The following is a 17,928-nucleotide window of genomic DNA, read 5'->3' on the forward strand; positions in this document are numbered from 1 at the left end:
TAGGTATGGATGGTCATGCAAGGAGTTGATGCGCGTCACGTGTAAGTTAAGCAAGACAGCTTGCGGCTCGAGTAACTCGACTCGATTACCAGCATACTTAGTCAACACCTCCAATTCTATCTTACCCTCTTCGATCTGTTTAACAGCCCGCTTACATCACATAAGGATGCAACTCATGGTATCAATTGATTGGAGTCCCTGATGGTCTCCAAATAACTCTCCAACCCGAGACCGTTGTGCCCACCGAACCTCGACAATATTAAACCTCGAGGCCCGTGTCCGAGTCCGAGTCCAATCTAGCCTCCGGCCATTGTCTCCTTACCCATCGCCTTCGGTTCTTTGAAGCCGCCTCATATAAAATGGCCCTATCGCGGCCCGAGCCTGGCCCCAATGCGTCGGTCGAAGCGTTTGCGCAAACCGGCGCTGAGCCCTCGCTCGATGATAGCGACGACGAAGATCTTCGGTCGGCCGTTGGCAGTGGAAGCGATGTTTACGAGCTGCATGAGAGGAATACGGGTAGAGGTAGACACGGCAGCGCGATATGGGATGCCGAAGCTGCAGAGGATGGGGATGTAGACCATCCTCTCGTAGGAGAGCGCTCGCGAAGTCCTGGTTCTATGGCGAGTTTCCAGCTCTATACCCCTGATGAAGAACAAGCCGTGCGGAGGAAGTTCGATCGCAAGCTTGTCTTGTTCGTCGCTCTCCTTTACATGTTGAGCTTCGTCGACAGATCCAGTACGACCCCTTTATCTCTTTGCGATCGACAACAATGTACTAACAAAACCAGATATCGGCAATGCTCGTATAGCTGGTATGGACGAAGATCTCCAGTCTGACCCGCCCCGCGATGAATGGTACCAATGGGCCCTCACGGCGTTTTACATTACTTACATTGCCTTTGAATGGATGTCGCTTCTGTGGAAGCTCATTCCGGCGCATATATTTGTGTCGATGGTGGTCCTGACATGGGGTCTCATGGCGTCCCTTCAGGCTGTCGCGACGTCTTATCCCATGTTGATTGCGCTGCGCGCTGTCCTTGGAATAGGAGAGGCTGGCTTCACGGGGATTCCATTTTACTTGAGTTTCTTCTTCAAACGAGAGGAGCTTGCATTCCGGACTGCTATTTTCATATCTGGTATGTAATCCCCTTTTGGGATGTCAAAGAAGAAAAGCTTACAGCTGTCGCAGCGGCACCCTTGGCTACGACGTTTGCTTCAACGCTCGCCTGGCTCATTGTTAAGTTTGCTGAGTTTGGCCCTATTGCTCCCTGGCGTCTTCTCTTTATCATTGAGGGGTTCCCATCCGTCATCGCGTCTGTAGTAGCCTGGAACGTCATTCCTGACTCTCCACAGACAGCCCCTTACTTGACCAAGCGTGAGAAAAAGGTTGCCCATCTACGCCTTCGCAGCGAGCAGTCGACGGCCACAAACAAAAAGCCTTCGTCTGGTCTCAAAGGTCGCGATGTTCTAGCAATATTTCGTGACCCTGTTGCGTGGATCACTGCAACCATGTTCTTCCTCACCAACATGGCGTACTCCTCTCTCCCCGTCTTCCTCCCCAAGATACTCACTGAGATGGGTCACGATACTCTCACCTCTCAAGCTCTCAGTGCTCCCCCATACTTGGCGGCTTTTGTCATCGTCCTCTTCACAGCGCACATGTCTGATCGTCTGCGCACACGCACCGTACCTCTAATATTCCATGCCCTCGCTTCATCAAGTGGCTACGCCATTCTGGCTTTGGCTAAACCCCTTAATCTTCCTAATTTCATCCGTTATATGGCCGTATATCCTGCCGCTATAGGCTTTTTCAATGTCGTCACTCTCATCATTACTTGGAGCATCAACAACCAAGCCAGCCAGAGCCGTCAAGGCGGTGGCTTTGCTCTCCTCCAACTCGTTGGCCAGTGCGGACCGCTCGTGGGTACCAGATTGTATCCGGATCGAGATGCTCCCTATTATGCGCCTGGGATGAGCACATGTGCAATCGCTATGCTTCTGGTCTCCATACTAGCGTATGCTCTTCGCTTTTATCTCAAGTATCAAAATCGTAAATTTGACCGGGCTGAGAGTGAGCGTCGGCAGGGAGGTGACGAGGTTGAGGAAGAAGGCCTCGTTGGCCCTGGGAGACGCAAATCAGCGGCTGTTGTCTTTCGATATATGTTATAAGGCAATTTTAATAACCACTGTTTCAAACTCGCAGCTTCTAAAAATGTATTGTTCACGGAATGATCGCTACCGAGGTAAACTTGATTGTTAGACCATGTACACTTTCTTCTTCTTGCTGCTAGCTAACACCTCGTGATGCTAAACTAATACCGTTTGTAACTTGATTTTCTCAAACAATTTGCCATGTAAGTTATTTATAATCTATTTCCCAAAGCGCATCCACTTAGGGGCGTGATACTTCTCTACGCCGGCTTTCCACCAAGAGTCAGTTCCACGCCCGCCTTGCTCGATCGAGAAAGACGCAGATTCTTTCTCATGTTTAGGCTTGCTGGCATCCTCAGGTCTAAGTTTGCGGCGCAGTGTCTTCCAGGCCGAGTGGTGTTTTCTCTGCTCTTTATGTTGACGCCTGACACTCTGATAGGCATGGCGAAGTTTATTGCAGCTGTTATGACAAATATTGTGTGCCAGTTTCTCAACTCCGGCTCGAGACCGTTTCACTCCCTCTGTCAAGCTTCGAAGAGACATGACAGAAGATTTTCTCTTGCTTCTTCTTTCCACCTGTGGCGGTTTGATTGGCGGACTAGGACTGTCTGAGTGCCGGTTTTCTGTTGGGCTATCAATTTGGGTTTGGATTCGGGCCTTTACCCGTGTCAGGGGGTAAGTCCCTTCAAGCCTGATAGTGTCTTCCAATGAAGGCTGTCTCGCCATGGTCTCCTGAGGAGGCGTCACATTTGACTGTAGGTCTTCCGAACTTGATACAATCTCAAAGTAGTGGTAGGACTGGATGGGTAGTCGTTGCAGGTGCCCGAAAGCAGCTGCCTCATCGACTCCTGTCCTGTGGGTGCTTCCTTGACTCATAACTCTCGCAGCAACAGAAGAACTTGATGAAGATCTCAGACCGGATAGCCGGTCGTTGAAGCGACTATATTTCATCAAATCGCCCAAGTCCAAACTTGGCATGCGAGTGTCTGATGCCGGTGATGGCACATCTCTAAATCCAATACCTTGGTCATGGTATGATGAAGATGTGCTCCTTGGAGCTCTATGTACGGACTCTGGAGAGGGCGCTTGCGATCTCATAGGTCTCAGGTTATCTCTTACCATTTGTAGGATAGAGAGCTGGTCTGAAATAATATCAGTCGTTGATGGTTTGCGGATTTGGTCATCGGGTGCATCTTTCAGCAGTGCTTCTTCACGAAAGTGATCGCGGTGGGTAAGTGGTAGTAAAGCTCCATTCTGAAGAAATGCATCTTGTCTGGAGGTCGTTCGACTGGTCGGGTTTGTATGTGCCTCAGCCTCGGGGAAAGGTCGCCCATTTGGCCGGAAATCTCTCTAGGATGCTGCTGGCCTGATGTTTTCCAGATCCTCGAGTTTCTTCGGGGTAACAGGTGCTCTTTTTTGTACATTAAGTTCGCTCAGCTGTGTGCCTGAAATGGTGTTATTGCTGTAGGAGTCTGGTGCATCCCCTAACTTGAGGCCTAGAGGGCGGGACCGGACTGGAAGTGTAAAGGTGTCATTCATGGTGAGAACGTATATATCACTAATAAAATCAGCTGATGGGTGGTGAATCTCAAATGGTGATGAGTTGTTGAAGATGGGAAAAGAAAACGAAGTGTAAAAGTTGACAGTTTGGTTTATAACAATGAACTAAATCTAGTCGAGTAAGTAAAACAATGGCTAGACCATCATAGGGTTACTCCTACCTCTGTGCGGCAGATGAGAAATATAAGGCAAGTACATAAGTATAGGTAACTAACAGAGGAGCTGCAACCGTGAATGTTGTTTTCTGCTTGCCTTTTAAGAAAGCCTTGACCGAAAGTGATATAGAGAAACACCAAAAAGATATCACTGTCTCGTGGTAACTAACAACCTAGATAGATACTCAGAGACAGCAAAAAACCGAACCGGAGGGCATTGGGATTGCTCCCGCCAGGGCTTGAACCTGAGACCTTCGCATTACCGGATACTCGGAATGAAGTATTAGTACGACGCTCTAACCAACTGAGCTACGGAAGCCTTCCAATTCGATAGAATGGTTGACATTATTTTGCAATATGTTGAATTCCAATTACTCCTAGTCCATCGAGTAAGGACAATATGCATCACAAGCATTCAGTGGAGGCAACCACAATTGACCAGCTTCAATGAGGAGACTGAGGACAATAACTACTAGTTCATGAGCTAAGAAGTGCTCTACCTAGAGCTTATTAATTTGATTACCCTTGTTCAAGCTTGATATGCCCGGGACGACATCTATCCCTCCTCAAACTTCCATTTCATCCATCAATCACCCATATTCCGCCTGTCTTATCCAGATTTCTCAACGCAGTTGGTACACTCAGCGCATGTGAAATGTGTTGTTGCAGCTCCGAGCTTCATAGCTCCTCCTGGGGCATTCTGATGGAATAGGTCAGGCCAGCCGTGTTGGGTCTCGGGCCAGGCAAATATTTTGATCGGGGCACATCGATCATTGTTGAATCTTGCTTTGTTAGTAGTATACGGACATATGAGTAAGTATAACATACCCAGCTAGACGGCAGATCATACCAGGATCAATGAAAACAGATCCGATATGTCCCTTTAGCTCAGGGCCTAGCTCATTGCATGTATATTCAAGTTCAGGACGATAGGCGAAACATGGAGCTCCCCAGTTCTCCTCACGGCAGAAGTAAACCTGAGATGTGTTTAGTAAATGTAATCTGCTGGGAACAATTCAATCATACCATGCCAGACTCTCGACCCCCTTCACTGTTCTCGTCAGGAGTAGTACCAAGGCGAGCCTTAATAACTTCAGGCTCGATGGCTTCGTACTTGAGTGCAGCTCGCCCCTTGAGAGGTGAAGACCACATGTCAACTGAGGCAGCGAGACAGTGCGTATAGAAGAGCGACAAGACGGCAAGTGCAAAAGATGTCTTCATTCTGATGATTGGGTGAGAGTAAGTGTTGATAGGAATGAAGATGGAAGAGGGTAATCAGAAGTTTTAGTTCTCGATAATCTGAATTGCTTATTGAGCACTGACAGCAGCTGACGTCTGGGTTACAGCCTTTTATGTATCAGAGTTTGTTACGGCAAGCCATTGATGATTTTTTTGGTTTCATTCTTTACGACAAAGCTACGTATGACACGCAAAGCCTCGTGATGACACTGGCTCATGCGATACAGCTGCAGCTTCAACCCGAGCCTACTCATTCAATTGTACCAGATTCTCACCCGTTGCCGACCGTATTGATTGCTTGTGTTGTGTTGATCAAGATACTCGGTCAACTCGTCAGCTCATAAACAAGCTCCCAGTCAAAGACCTTCGGGAGTCATCGGTCATCCCGTGATACAAATTCGGCCCATCGGGCGTCCAAAAAATGCTGTCAACTTGCAGGTGGCTTGCATCACTAGTAAACAAACAACCGGGCCTAGATGGGAGCTGCGGCTGACCTCCTAGACGATTGTGTCAACGGTATTACCGGCCTCGGGAAGCTTGTGCAACTCTCGTATCTGCTGCTCAACCGTTTGCCTGGAATTGTCAGAATAGCGGTCTCGCCTCAGTCTCCCACGTTGCGCATTGCATCACGGGATATGAGCAACTCGCACCAAGTACCGGTTTTGGCTTGCCAAAGACATATTCCACGTTATCTAATTTGTTCTCATGCAAGAATTTGCCGTATGCCGGTAACATCCACCGCGTGAAAGCCGCTGGATCGCCCAACGTGCATCGCTGATCGGCCGTCCCTGACGTAGATGGCAGGGAAAACGAGTCGGCGCAGCTTAGAATCAAGCTTCGATTTCATTTGATCATTGTGAAACTAAATCTTTCGTATACCCGTGTTAAAATAGAAGCATACTTACGTTTATGCATATTCATCATCCAACGTGATCGGCCTTGGAGCAGAGGCCCGGAGCCGGCAACGGAGACGGACGGAACAGACTCCACAATGATTGCCTGTTTAGGCAATATCTGTCACAGCGGACTCCGGCACCTCATCCCGTGTACACGAGTGTTCTTATGCCTGGTAGCATATACGGGCAACAGCGTGATACGGTCTCTCTCTCACGACGGAGGATTTGGCTTGAAACTGCCCGTTGCGCTACACTTCTCACCCAGCACATCCTTGGCTTCGGAGGAAATGCAAGAAAAGGCGGATCCGGTCAGCTAAGTAGGTTTCTTCGAGTCAATACCGATCTTGGTACGAAAAGAGACTCTGTTAGGATACGCAGCATGATTCGATGCAGCCGTCCGTCGCAACTCCTGGCCGATAGCCACTCCACCTAGCAGCTATCTCTGGCGTTGCCGGTTGCACGGCATCAGCTTCAACCACTCTGCGTACATCAAGGCCACTGCCGTGGTCCCCAATTCGGATTTTAATGAGTAAGATGGTACCTTACATCGTCATGTGCCTCAGTTGATCCTCAAGATTCTTGGGTTGTCCTAAGAAGGCAGACAGATACGAGATAGTGCAACTATAAAGCAAGCTTGCACGCAATTCAACGAGGCGATCAATGTCTCTGTAGCTACACTGCATTAGACAATTGTAAGGAACCACAGAGAACCATTGTGCCTTTGGTAACCCGAGTTCGGAGGCGGTGAAGTTGGGTCGCCCATCAGCCAACATCTTCCATGCCGCAAAAGAACGAACGATGATGACAATAACAAAAGAGATTCTTGGTACAGCATGTTTATTCTAGTAATTCAGAAACAAAATGACGGCATTTTTATACGCAATAATTACTTACGGGTTTTCATAAACCAAGATTAGAGATTGCCTAAGTATTTCGGTAGAATTAGCCAGGTTCATGAGCTGGGCGTAGGGTATTCTTATTCTCTGTTTAATGGCAGGACATGACTGAGAGAACTCCAAGTCTTTCAAAACAGCAGTTTCTTATTGTCATATCGTGACTGCTCTGATAGCATTTCTCTTGGTGAAATTGCTTATTTAGATAACACAGCTACTATTGATTCAATCGACATTTTCAGGCGCTTTTACGTTATGTTTCTAGGTTATGCTACAGTGGGTTTCAAGCAAATCAAAACGTACAAAAAGGGCGATTCCCCTTTTGATACTCTGTCTAACTTCAAAGATTAACAAGCAAGCCGAAACCTAAGAAACACTGGGCGCTTTCTCTGCCAAGTGTAAAGTATGCCTTCCACTCACGCAATGTTCTCGAATCGATTACTCACTTATCTAATGGACAGATAATGACTTTTTAAGGTAGAGTATCCGTGACAGATTTCTCAAACACCAGAGCTGATGGAAAGAAAAGAAGACAGTCCGAAATTATAAAGAGCAAAGAGTTGGTATGGAATCAGGTACATATCATGGACTGAGCATGAAGTCGGACCAACATTAGGGATTATTACACAGTGTTCAGTGCACAGTAGTCATCAGATGTTGAGCTCGGCTGTGATGGGATATACCGAATAGTCGCTGGGCTTTAGCCGGGGCTAGAGGTTTCTGTTATCCGTTATGCTAAGACAGTGCATAGGCTAGCTTATTCCTACGCGTTATGCTTGGTGGAGATCACGAACGCCATCCGTTATGACTTGAAAAGCAACATGCTTCTACCACTTCTTGACCAAGAAACTTTTCCATTATTCTCTTAGCTGACAGGCTCTATTACTGAAATCTGCTTCAACTAACATACATAAGCTCCCAGAATACAAAGCTGAATGAAAGAACCAGCCGCAATGTTGACGAATCGCCCTCGGACACGGCAACGAGCGTATAAGAAGCCACCTGCTCTTGATGTTCCCAACATTGATGAAGATGCCGCGGAGAGGAAACGAGTTTTGAATGTTCTAGCACAGAGAAGATATCGTGAGTCCTCATTTTCCTGCAACCAAGTAAGCTTGAGATCTGACAGGCATATAGGTGAAAAGAAACGGCTAGATCGTCTTAAGACCAAGTCAGCTGGTAGCAATGGGTCTCAAAACTCCGAACCTCAGGACGAAACAGCTCCAAACTCCGAATACAGAGTATCAAAAGACGATATCTATGAAATTCCGACTCTGCAGAGCAATTTGGAACCCACAATTCCAGAATCCAACCTGTCAATCCCTCCCACGACAGATGCTGACATCTTGGCTGGGTTTGATCTCAATCTGACATCTTGGAACCCCCTCGGAGACCCCCTCCAAGATTTGACATTTGCGTCTATTCTTCCAGACCCAAATACAGTACCCGAATACTTATCCGAAGACAATACCAGGGACGATTCAGTAACAAATACTCATCAGGACTTGTCTGCAGATTTTGGCGGAACCGATATGACCATGTTTATTGATTCTTCCTCACTCAGCTCTTCACCCTCGTCATCGGAAGGGCAGACGTTTCCTGATAGTTATCAACTACCTCTACTGCAGCTTACACTTCTCAAGGCTGTTATGCGTATAGCAGACCGTCTGAACCTGAAGCCAGATCTTTGGGACTTGGCGGGCAACTCGGCATTCAACACAGGGACCGCAACTCCTGCGTCTCTACTACCTCCATCATGGCAGCCCACTCCATCACAAGTTGCGATACCGCACCATCCAGTGTTTGACCTGCTGCCCTGGCCAGGTGTCAGAGAGCGCGCCATCTTCATCTTGTCATTGCCCGACGAGTTACGGCCACCACGAGCCAAGGGTGCACTGGCGATCGTCAACTTTGCCTATGATGTTGAGGATACGGCCGAGGGAGTTAGAATTTATGGTGACGATCCATATGATCCAGGTAACTGGGAGCTTGGGCAGGTTATGTTTGAAAGGTGGTGGTTTTTGTTTGACAATAGTATCATCAGCACGAGTAACCGCTGGCGAAGGGCAAGGGGAGCACCGCCGCTGCTATTAAAATGTGGAAGTGCTGGTTCGAGCCCGACTGCAAGTACATCATCTGCTACAACTGGAGGATCATGATGGGGCCACTGAAGTTGTTGTTGAGTACCTTAGTAGGTAGGAGGGACATACAGCCATGTTATGAAACTCTCATGAGACTTGTAAAATATAGAATAACGATGCATATAAATTTGATGACGTTAAAGTCAATTGAGCAAGAACGAACGGTGAACATATAAACGCAAGGCTAAACCGAGATTTCTATCCGCATAGACCCAATACTCTTCTCGATAAGCCTCACACGTTGTCATTCGAGCCCCTTGATTAACCCGAAGAATAATTGACATCGAGGTGGAGGTTTGATGCTTAAATCAGTCATTATCAAAGTAAGTCTTTGGACCTTTCACTCACCGGTCTGACAGTGACACCACTAGTAGCTCAGCATCATGACGGAGGGGTTATAAAGGTCCTCGGGTGATGATTCGTCCATTTGCTGGACCCTTGCTCCGCAGCAGGGGACCCTCGACGTTGACGTTGGGGGAGAGAGGAGACATAGAGATCATTGGCAGGGCCTCTCGGAAGATGGCTGCAAACCGCAAGCTGCAAGTCGAAGCAGAGTGGGATGTCGTGAACTGCTTCAGCCAAACAGAATCCATCAAGTCCACAGTTTCCAGGCTCATTGCAGATGTTACCGCACGCTCCATTGTCCTGGGTTTCTCACCGATCAAAAGAGGCGCAGCCGAGTACAAACCAATTCAACGGCCACTCTATCAAGTGGAGGTGAGCATCGATTTATGACTCTGAGTTCTTGAGCTTAAAAAATTTCATCCGTTTGTCTTAGCTGCAACGTTTGGAAGCTCACTTCGTTAGCCTGGGGCAGCTTTAGGGGCATCCTCACTGGTTCGATGCCCTGAGCTCCCCTGAGCCTCTCGGCTTCCGATGCCCGGGAACGGCGCTGAGATCAAATGAACGCATCTGCATCCGCCAATGAGCAGACACGATTCATGCATCGGAGGTAAAAACGGAACCCCACTGGGGAGTTTCTGGAGGAAGGAGGGGCATCTTAGAGGCCGTCGGCGGGGGAGAGGAGAAATTTCCTGGACAGTTAGAAGGAAGGAACGACGTGGAACGCTTTTCTGTCGGTACTCGGTTTCTTTCTTCTCTCTTTCTTCTCTTTCTCTTTTCTACCCGTCATCTATCACTCAATATATAACCTCCTCGTCGTTCTTCTAATAGAATTGACTGTCATTTGTCAAGTTGGATCCTGGTACTACGTAAACTATTAACCCCCTGCTGCTGCTTCTCGTTCAACAGATTGAGAGAGGGAAATCGAAAGGTCAATACAGATCATCGTTTCCACCGCCTCGTCTGGAGTTGCAGCGCAAAACCTCAGAACCGGGCTTCAAACAATACAATAAACGTTAGTTTATACCAGCATCGCCGCAATGCCTCTCTTATCTGTAATTGAAATTGCTAACATAGGATTTCTTGTCAGTCGTCGTTACAGTTCCCCTCCCCCACAATCTCCCCATACTCCAGCTCTCCGATCCAAGCTTCGACCCGCCACGACCATCACGCCCAACTCTTCCTTTGTAACGAATCAACATTGTTCTCTGGTCAAATACAAATACAAGCTCGTCATAAACCACACAATCCAACAAATCCTCGTCAACCGATTTCACCATGCATATCAAGGACATGCTCAACGACGCCGAGAGGAGCGGCCAGCCCTCCTTCTCTTTCGAATACTTCCCTCCCAAGACCGCCCAAGGTGTTCAGAACCTTTACGACCGTATGGATCGCATGTATAACCTAGGTCCTAAGTTCATCGACATCACATGGGGTGCTGGTGGTAGAATTGCCGAGCTCACTTGCGAGATGGTACTCCAGGCTCAAGCTGTCTACGGCCTCGAAACTTGCATGCATCTGACCTGTACTGACATGGGTGTTGAGAAGGTCAATGATGCCCTTCTTAAAGCGTACAAAGCTGGGTGCACCAACATCCTGGCCCTACGTGGTGACCCCCCCCGAGCTCAAGACAAGTGGACCGCTGCCGATGGAGGCTTCCAGTATGCCCGTGATCTCGTCAAACACATCCGCGATACCTACGGCAACCACTTCGACATCGGTGTTGCTGGTTATCCTGAGGGTTCCGACGACAACAAGAATGAGGACGAACTACTTGACCATCTCAAGGAGAAGGTTGACATGGGCGCCAGTTTCATCGTCACACAGATGTTCTATGATGCTGATAACTTCATTCGCTGGGTGAAGCGTGTTCGTGAGCGTGGCATCACTATCCCTATCCTCCCCGGTATCATGCCCATCGCTACATATGCCAGCTTCCTTCGACGAGCAAACCATATGCAGGCCAAGATCCCTCAAGAATGGCTCGATGCACTTGAGCCTGTTAAGAACGACGATGTTGCTGTCAGAAACATCGGAAAGACCCTGGTTGCCAACATGTGCCGAAAGTTGCTCGCCAACGGGATTCACCACCTTCACTTCTATACTATGAACCTTGCCCAGGCTACACGCATGTTACTTGAGGAGCTCCAATGGGCTCCTTGCGCTGAGCGTCCTCTTCAACAGGCTCTCCCTTGGAAACAGTCCAAAGGACTTGGCCGCCGCGAGGAGGATGTTCGGCCCATCTTTTGGAGAAACCGCAACAAGTCTTATGTCATTCGCACACAGGATTGGGATGAGTTCCCTAACGGTCGATGGGGTGATTCTCGCTCTCCTGCTTTCGGAGAGTTGGATGCTTACGGCATTGGTTTGACTGGTACTAACGAGGCCAATCGCAAGAAATGGGGCGAGCCCAAGACCATTCAGGATATTGCTCAACTTTTCGTCCGATATCTCCAAAATGAGATCGAATCTCTGCCATGGAGTGAGGCACCTCTTACCACCGAGGCTGACGAGATTCGAGAGGAGCTTATTGAGCTGAACAAACGAGGATTGTTGACTGTGAACTCCCAGCCTGCTGTCAATGGTGTCAAGTCTTCTCACCCTGTCCACGGCTGGGGCCCTGACAACGGTTATGTCTACCAGAAGTCATACCTTGAGTTACTGGTGCACCCTGATGTCTTCGACAAGATGATCACTCGCATTGAGAACCACCCTGATCTGACCTACTACGCTGTGACTAAGGACGGCGAGCTCCGATCTAATGTGACATCTGATGGCCCCAACGCAGTGACATGGGGTGTCTTCCCTGGAAAGGAGATTGTGCAACCAACCATTGTCGAGAGCATCAGTTTCCTTGCATGGAAGGACGAGGCATTCCGACTGGGTGTCGATTGGGCTCACTGTTATGACATGAGCTCGCCTAGCCGAGCTCTGCTTGAGGGTGTCATGAATGACTGGTACCTCGTCAACATCGGTGAGTAAATAAGTTCCAAACCGACTCTGAAAGCGTGCTAACAATGGTAGTGAACAACGATTTCCACGACAACAAAACCATCTTCGAGCTTCTGAAGGGCCTCGAGGTCAAGGACCTCACCACTCCTGCGACTCCTTTGACTGAGTCTGTAGGTAATGGCGCCGTAGATACCGAACCTATTGCCAACGGTACTGCAGCCACTGCAGTTGCGAACTAGATGTTCTCGCGCAGTGGTACCCGATGCGATGGTTTACCAAGATGCCCAGCATCTTGCCCAAAGTAAATCTCTGTTATGATTGCAGAGTGATCGCAAGTATGCATCATCGGGGCGTAGCTGTGCACTTCCTCTAACTTTAACGACCACTGCTTTTTTCTTCCTTTGATTTCTTTTTTTGATTTTCGGGTTTGGGTATAATAGCATCACCAAGGTGTCTTTTTCAACAAAAAGTTACCAGGGATACGGGGGCAGCATTTTAAAAAGGCGCAAGATACGAAAAATCACTCGGCGGGCGCAGACGACTTTATGTTTTGGGGGCTTGCTTTGCTTGTTCTATATCTCAACGATACCCCGCCAGCAAGGCCTTATGGATGGACGAATGCATGACTGGATTTGATTTCTTCCTTGTATGTTTTTTACTTTTCTTCTTTCCCGACGAACGGGAAGAAAGTATACAGAGAGTGGATGATGGGGACGTGGAAAAGATTTAAAGGCAAAGCTTGGCTATCATGATGGACTCAAGCAACAGCTAGACATTGCTGATGCTCGGAACCAACAATTGACTCGATATCTAGTCCCGATATTGGGCTACGATGATACTTTGCGCTCTCCCATACCGACCCTTTGAGTGACTTGAGTGAAATGTCCAAAGTCCATCGTTATCCTTTCTTCTACCCAGGCTGGAATTGTGTTGTACACGATAAAAGATATTACCGTCAAATGGGCTACGAATTAAATTCCTCCGCTCTCACCATGCATCTTCCTCAGCCACTTCATAATCCATATTCACCGCCCTCTCTTCCCGCTGTGGTTCTGCGCTCTTCTCCCGTCTAGGCTGATCATCGAAGTCCGCCATAGCATCGTCCTCTACACCATGCCGTGGCGCATCATCATTGCCAAGGGTCTTGACAGGCGGCAGAGGTGTATTCACCCACGCAAGCTCAAGACGTCCCTCAATGCCAGGCAGTTCCTTGCCGTTCAGACTATAGTAGAACTTCTCTGCTGTTTTACGGTCTTGGAAAGAGACGTGTGTGGTTTCAGGAGCTGTATCGACAGACTCAAACTCGCCGAGGTTCTGTTTAGTATGTCAGTGATATGAGACCTGAAAAAGGAGAGAATTTAAACGTACCAGGAGGAAATGACGTAGCATCTCATCCTTATCAGGTGCTGTAAAGTCAACACCTGTAATGGCGAGCTTTTTGGGCCGGTTGTCAATCGAGTATTGCGCATAAGCTGCGTGCATGCTTCCTCCTCCACGACCCCTGAAGCTTCCTCTTCCTCGTCCACGAGCGCGAAAGCTGCCTCGACCTCGATACCCACCTCGAGGAGCCCATGATGAGTTTGATTCTTCCCCGGCATCGGGATCTAGACCGAGCATCTTTGCCTCTTGTTCGAGGGCCGCAAGCTTCGCGCGCAGCATACTTGTACCCGACGAATTGGCGTCTCCGTCCTCGCCTCTCTGACTGGCGAGTTTTGCCTGCAGCTTCTCGTTTTCCTCTCGGTGGCGGGCGAGGAGTTCTTGATGTTTCTTCACTACCTCCTGGCGTTCTTGCTCTATCTTGGCGCGCTGAGCCTCGCGCTCTTGGTGCTTCTTTTGTTCTTCTTCTTGCTTTCGCTGGAACTCTTCCATATCTATTTCTGGTAGGACCTCGTCATCTTCTGCAGCCATTGGGTCGCCCGACCAATTGCCCCCTTGCAAAGGAGCCGATGCTGGTAGTGTGTCGATCTTGTCTTTGTACCAAAATACCTTGACGAATCTGTTGTCGAATATCACTTTAGGTGACTGATATGCTGCATTTGCCGAACCCCATTTATCGTACTTAACAATCGCGAGGTGCTTGTATGGCTGCATTGATACCTCCTGGATATTGCCAAATTGTGAGAAGAACTCCCGCACTTGCTCCTCGCTGAAGGACTCTTCTGGGATGTTTTCGACAACGATGGTACTCTTTGTACGGTCATAGTTAGGCCCTTCAGCGGAGAAAGGAGCTCTCGAACCGCCCTTCTTAGCGCCACGGTTCCGACGACCCCCTCGACCACCTCGGCCCCCATCGGGTGGGAAAGTCCAAGGGTTCATGCTATTTGGGGCGTTTGCTAACATGGCAAATGGATCACTTGGGTCGTACTCTATCAAGGCTCGTATTAGACGAGCAAACAACACAAGTGAGTGATACCAAACTTACCGGCGTCGGTACCTGGGGGCACGAATATCGACTCGTTGCCATGGTCATATGGGCATGTGCTCCCACGCGAACAGAAGCCCTTGGTGTCAAAATCACGGCATCGACCTCTTCTCCGGGGTTGACCCCTACCACCTCCAAAGCCTTGTTGCGGGAAGTTTGGCATGCCAGGATATGGCATCCCCATGGAACCCATCTGCAGAAATGCCTCCATGACTTTCGGATCGAAAGGCATGTCGGGTCGCGGAGGAAGATTATACGTGGGTGCACCAGGCCGTCCTCCCCTCATGTCGTCGCCTCGGCCTCCACGCCCACCTCGACGGGGTTGCTTCTGCACGCGCCCATCACGGTTGAAACTTTCGTATCCATCTTGCGGGTCGTATTCTTCGCGATCGTAGAAGCCTCTCTTTCTTGAGCTATTTGGCGTCGTGCTGTCGGCCAAAGGTTGCTGTACTGGTTCAACTCCGATCTTTGGGGCTGGAGGAGCCCCTGGGAGGTAGGATCTGTACGCGATTGCTTGGAAGACGTCGTCGAGGAAAGCTTTGGGGTCTGCGGAATGGATTTGCGGTCAGTTTCTGCGGACAATCGTCCTAAAAGTGAGAGCAGTAATGCGCACCTTCGCTTAAAAAGTCAGGAATCTCCTGTTCGCATAGCTTCCGTACCGCGTCTGCGTCGCCATCGTGCTTGAGAAGGGCAATAACATACTCGGCTAGGACATCGGCGTCGGCGTCAGAGCTATTCTATATGTTAGCGGAGTCTTTAAACTGCGAGCTGTTCCAGCATCGCATGGGGAAAATGAGGCTACGGACGTATCCTCGATGCGCTTGACTATCCACGCCTTAAGCAGGGGCGCATCTTCTTCAGAGAACAGCATTGTTCGAACAACGCGACCGCTCCGTTAATAGTAGCCGCCAGAATGCGCCCGAGACAAAGAGCAAGGATAGATCAGGTACGTAGGTATGTTTGGTTGATGTTCTGAGGTTGGAGGCTGATTTTTTTGGGTCTTGGGCCGTTGGGGCCTTTGGTTGTATTGTAACAGGCCAAGCAGTAAGATCCCAGGTATCAATTTGATATATAATAAGTCCCAATACGGTCAAACAAAAAGGATTTTTAAGATGCTAGGCAAGTGTCAGGAAAGGTAGTGCTCGTGTGAATATTTTAATCAATTATCAAAAATTCGGTAGCTCTGATATGACATAGTTACAGGGAGTCTGGTGTCAAAATAGAGCTCCATATCATCCATTCGCTCCACTTTTCAATGAGATCAACGTCGAACTTACTCACTTAGCTTTGAAATTACCGGTAGTAACTCATATTCCTCGCGTCTTCAATGTCAACAGAATTTCAAGTCAATTTTGACCATCCCATATAGCAAGCAATTCTCGGGTTTCGCCGCTGAACTTCTGCAATTTCCTGCTAATCTAAGTCATCTTACACCTTGGTCTTGACTTCACAACAAGCAAAGAGCTTCATATGAACTTCAATCTAACGTGTTTCAACTCATCAGATACGACATAACTACATAAAAGCCGAATTGAGCTTCTCCTTGACATTCAGCTTCAACCCAGCCACTCGACTTTTCTTTTGGTTTCCGCTCAGCATGCCGCTCCTGAGATCATCAAGGAGCTCCTCCGTGGAATTTGACATGCGTCCCAAATCTTCGTTATCAGCCGATTAATCTTGCGTGTCCAACTCGGCACGCTTCGTGGTTCGTTCGGCGCATTAAAAAAAAGCCGTTTACAGCTTGTCGTAGTACTATCATGATATGTTAGCATATCTCCTAGGTCATCGGACTTGGATATTAGACTTACGTTCTCGACACCAGGAACGAGCTCCTTGACACCCTTGCGCTTTCGCATGGTGGTGACAATTTGTCCGACCTTGGTGGTAGAATCGAGGGGAGAGCCACCGGGGAGGATCTGCCAGTGGTCGAAGACGGACTGGGGGAAAGCCTGTCCGGAGGTGGCCTGTCGGAGATCTCCGTTGAAGCCGAAAGACTCGAGAATGGGGAGGTAAGCCTTGATGTTGAACAGAGGAGTACCAGGTCGCTGCTCCTCACTGAAGACGTGACCACGTCGTCGGGTAAGGACACCGTAGACACCACCCATGGCCTGCTCAGGGACCTGAATCTCGACAAGGTACACGGGCTCGAGAAGAGCGGGCTCGGCGAGAAGAGAGGCGGCGTACAGGACACGACGGGCAGTGGGGATGATCTGACCACCACCACGGTGAATAGCATCAGCGTGGAGGGTAACATCGAGGATGTTGAAGCGGCAAGATCGCATGGGCTCCTCAGCAACGGGACCCTCACGGGTGGCCCATTGGAAACCGGAGACAACGGAATCCTTGATTTCGTTGAGGTACTGAACGGCCTTGGTCTGGTCGACCAACAGGTTAGCACCAGTGCCGTCAGGGCCGAAGGTCCAGATCTTTCGGGCGTCGGTGACATCCCAGCCGAAGTCGTCAGCAAGGACACGGGCACGGGCCTTGAAATCGTCACGGGCGCTGACCTTGCCAGCCTCGATGGCAAGAGAGAGCTCCTCCTCGATAGGCTCAGCAACCATATACAGACGGTTGTGCTTGTTGGGAGACTTGGACAGAGCAGTAATGCTGGACTTGGCAGTAACGGTCTCACGGTACTGGACGACGGGGTCGGAGATGATCAGGGGAACACCGGCGTGATCCTCCTCAAGATCCTTGAGGCAAATCTCGAGATGCAGCTCACCGGCACCGGCGACAACGTGCTCACCAGACTCGGAGGTCATGGTCAACACACAAGGATCGGACTTGGAGAGACGCTTGAGACCCTCAACAAGCTTGGGGAGATCCTGAGCGTTCTTGACCTGGACGGAACGCTGGACGACGGGGGAGACGGAGAACTTCATGACCTTGAGGTTGTGGGCGGTCTCGCTGGTGGTGAGGGTACCAGACTTGAGAAGGAACTGATCGATACCGACCAGACCGACAATGTTACCGGCAGGCATGTCGTCGATGGGCTCGACCTTGCCACCCATCATCAGGACAGTACGCTGGATAGCCTTGATGAAGAGATCCTCCTTCTTGCCAGGGACGTAGTTGGGACCCTGAATGCGGACCTTGAGACCGGATCGGACGGTACCGGAGAAGACACGACCGAAGGCGTAGAATCGACCCTTATCGGAGGTGGGCACCATCTTGA

General features: G+C 49.3%; 8 protein-coding genes and 1 non-coding gene across 10 annotated transcripts; 4 read left to right on the forward strand and 5 right to left on the reverse strand.

Annotated features, from left to right (window-relative positions):
* Positions 1-78: 78 nt before the first annotated feature.
* Positions 79-3,777, forward strand: FOXG_06269 (uncharacterized protein). 2 transcript variants are annotated; one of them, XM_018384860.1, is made up of 3 exons: positions 79-735; positions 788-1,135; positions 1,189-3,777. In XM_018384860.1, exons 1-3 carry the CDS (start codon positions 360-362, stop codon positions 2,166-2,168), a joined length of 1,704 nt encoding a protein of 567 aa, XP_018242020.1. In that variant the 5' UTR covers positions 79-359; the 3' UTR covers positions 2,169-3,777. The 2 variants fall into 2 exon arrangements, with proteins under 2 accessions (XP_018242020.1, XP_018242021.1); XM_018384861.1 differs by having other exon boundaries at positions 96-735; positions 788-2,314.
* On the reverse strand, positions 1,084-3,915 carry FOXG_06270 (uncharacterized protein). Its single transcript, XM_018384862.1, has 2 exons — positions 3,872-3,915; positions 1,084-3,821 (listed from the first exon to the last, which is right to left on the reverse strand). Exon 2 carries the CDS (start codon positions 3,270-3,272, stop codon positions 2,370-2,372), a length of 903 nt encoding a protein of 300 aa, XP_018242022.1. The 5' UTR covers positions 3,273-3,821; positions 3,872-3,915; the 3' UTR covers positions 1,084-2,369.
* Positions 3,916-4,089: 174 nt separating this feature from the next.
* On the reverse strand, positions 4,090-4,184 carry FOXG_19210. The gene has a single exon. It is a non-coding gene; the product is annotated as a tRNA-Ile (tRNA).
* Positions 4,185-4,475: 291 nt separating this feature from the next.
* On the reverse strand, positions 4,476-5,165 carry FOXG_06271 (uncharacterized protein; the record flags this gene model as incomplete). Its single annotated transcript, XM_018384863.1, has 3 exons — positions 4,892-5,165; positions 4,694-4,842; positions 4,476-4,647 (listed from the first exon to the last, which is right to left on the reverse strand). The coding sequence occupies exons 1-3, from the start codon at positions 5,084-5,086 to the stop codon at positions 4,476-4,478; spliced, it is 516 nt and encodes a 171-aa protein (XP_018242023.1). The 5' UTR covers positions 5,087-5,165.
* A 2,524-nt stretch (positions 5,166-7,689) lies between these two features.
* FOXG_06272 (uncharacterized protein) lies at positions 7,690-9,172 on the forward strand. Its single transcript, XM_018384864.1, has 2 exons — positions 7,690-7,976; positions 8,031-9,172. Exons 1-2 carry the CDS (start codon positions 7,829-7,831, stop codon positions 9,050-9,052), a joined length of 1,170 nt encoding a protein of 389 aa, XP_018242024.1. The 5' UTR covers positions 7,690-7,828; the 3' UTR covers positions 9,053-9,172.
* A 381-nt stretch (positions 9,173-9,553) lies between these two features.
* On the forward strand, positions 9,554-9,769 carry FOXG_19211 (uncharacterized protein; the record flags this gene model as incomplete). Its single annotated transcript, XM_018399408.1, has 1 exon — positions 9,554-9,769. The coding sequence occupies one exon, from the start codon at positions 9,554-9,556 to the stop codon at positions 9,767-9,769; it is 216 nt and encodes a 71-aa protein (XP_018242025.1).
* Positions 9,770-10,075: 306 nt separating this feature from the next.
* Positions 10,076-13,593, forward strand: FOXG_06273 (methylenetetrahydrofolate reductase (NADPH)). Its single transcript, XM_018384865.1, has 3 exons — positions 10,076-10,391; positions 10,467-12,353; positions 12,404-13,593. The coding sequence occupies exons 2-3, from the start codon at positions 10,655-10,657 to the stop codon at positions 12,568-12,570; spliced, it is 1,866 nt and encodes a 621-aa protein (XP_018242026.1). The 5' UTR covers positions 10,076-10,391; positions 10,467-10,654; the 3' UTR covers positions 12,571-13,593.
* FOXG_06274 (uncharacterized protein) lies at positions 13,029-16,391 on the reverse strand. Its single transcript, XM_018384866.1, has 5 exons — positions 15,560-16,391; positions 15,367-15,485; positions 14,754-15,299; positions 13,700-14,697; positions 13,029-13,645 (listed from the first exon to the last, which is right to left on the reverse strand). The coding sequence occupies exons 1-5, from the start codon at positions 15,622-15,624 to the stop codon at positions 13,319-13,321; spliced, it is 2,055 nt and encodes a 684-aa protein (XP_018242027.1). The 5' UTR covers positions 15,625-16,391; the 3' UTR covers positions 13,029-13,318.
* A 96-nt stretch (positions 16,392-16,487) lies between these two features.
* On the reverse strand, positions 16,488-17,923 carry FOXG_06275 (elongation factor 2; the record flags this gene model as incomplete). Its single annotated transcript, XM_018384867.1, has 2 exons — positions 16,488-16,505; positions 16,562-17,923. The coding sequence occupies 2 exons, from the start codon at positions 17,921-17,923 to the stop codon at positions 16,488-16,490; spliced, it is 1,380 nt and encodes a 459-aa protein (XP_018242028.1).
* Between the last annotated feature and the right edge of the window lie 5 nt (positions 17,924-17,928).

Source organism: Fusarium oxysporum, chromosome 2 (genome assembly GCF_000149955.1).
Source record: "Fusarium oxysporum f. sp. lycopersici 4287 chromosome 2, whole genome shotgun sequence".
NCBI lineage: Eukaryota > Fungi > Ascomycota > Sordariomycetes > Hypocreales > Nectriaceae > Fusarium > Fusarium oxysporum.

Bases quoted from the DNA above. Each gene is read 5' to 3' on its own strand.
- FOXG_06269 (XM_018384860.1), top strand. From the start codon at position 360: ATGGCCCTATCGCGGCCCGAGCCTGGCCCCAATGCGTCGGTCGAAGCG. The intron at 736-787 runs GTACGACCCCTT...TAACAAAACCAG, and splicing joins GAGCTTCGTCGACAGATCCA to ATATCGGCAATGCTCGTATA. The intron at 1,136-1,188 runs GTATGTAATCCC...CAGCTGTCGCAG, and splicing joins GACTGCTATTTTCATATCTG to CGGCACCCTTGGCTACGACG.
- FOXG_06270 (XM_018384862.1), bottom strand. From the start codon at position 3,272: ATGGTAAGAGATAACCTGAGACCTATGAGATCGCAAGCGCCCTCTCCA.
- FOXG_06272 (XM_018384864.1), top strand. From the start codon at position 7,829: ATGAAAGAACCAGCCGCAATGTTGACGAATCGCCCTCGGACACGGCAA. The intron at 7,977-8,030 runs GTGAGTCCTCAT...ACAGGCATATAG, and splicing joins TCTAGCACAGAGAAGATATC to GTGAAAAGAAACGGCTAGAT.
- FOXG_06273 (XM_018384865.1), top strand. From the start codon at position 10,655: ATGCATATCAAGGACATGCTCAACGACGCCGAGAGGAGCGGCCAGCCC. The intron at 12,354-12,403 runs GTGAGTAAATAA...TAACAATGGTAG, and splicing joins CTGGTACCTCGTCAACATCG to TGAACAACGATTTCCACGAC.
- FOXG_06274 (XM_018384866.1), bottom strand. From the start codon at position 15,624: ATGCTGTTCTCTGAAGAAGATGCGCCCCTGCTTAAGGCGTGGATAGTC. The intron at 15,486-15,559 runs GTCCGTAGCCTC...CATATAGAATAG, and splicing joins GTCAAGCGCATCGAGGATAC to CTCTGACGCCGACGCCGATG. The intron at 15,300-15,366 runs GTGCGCATTACT...TCCATTCCGCAG, and splicing joins TCCTGACTTTTTAAGCGAAG to ACCCCAAAGCTTTCCTCGAC.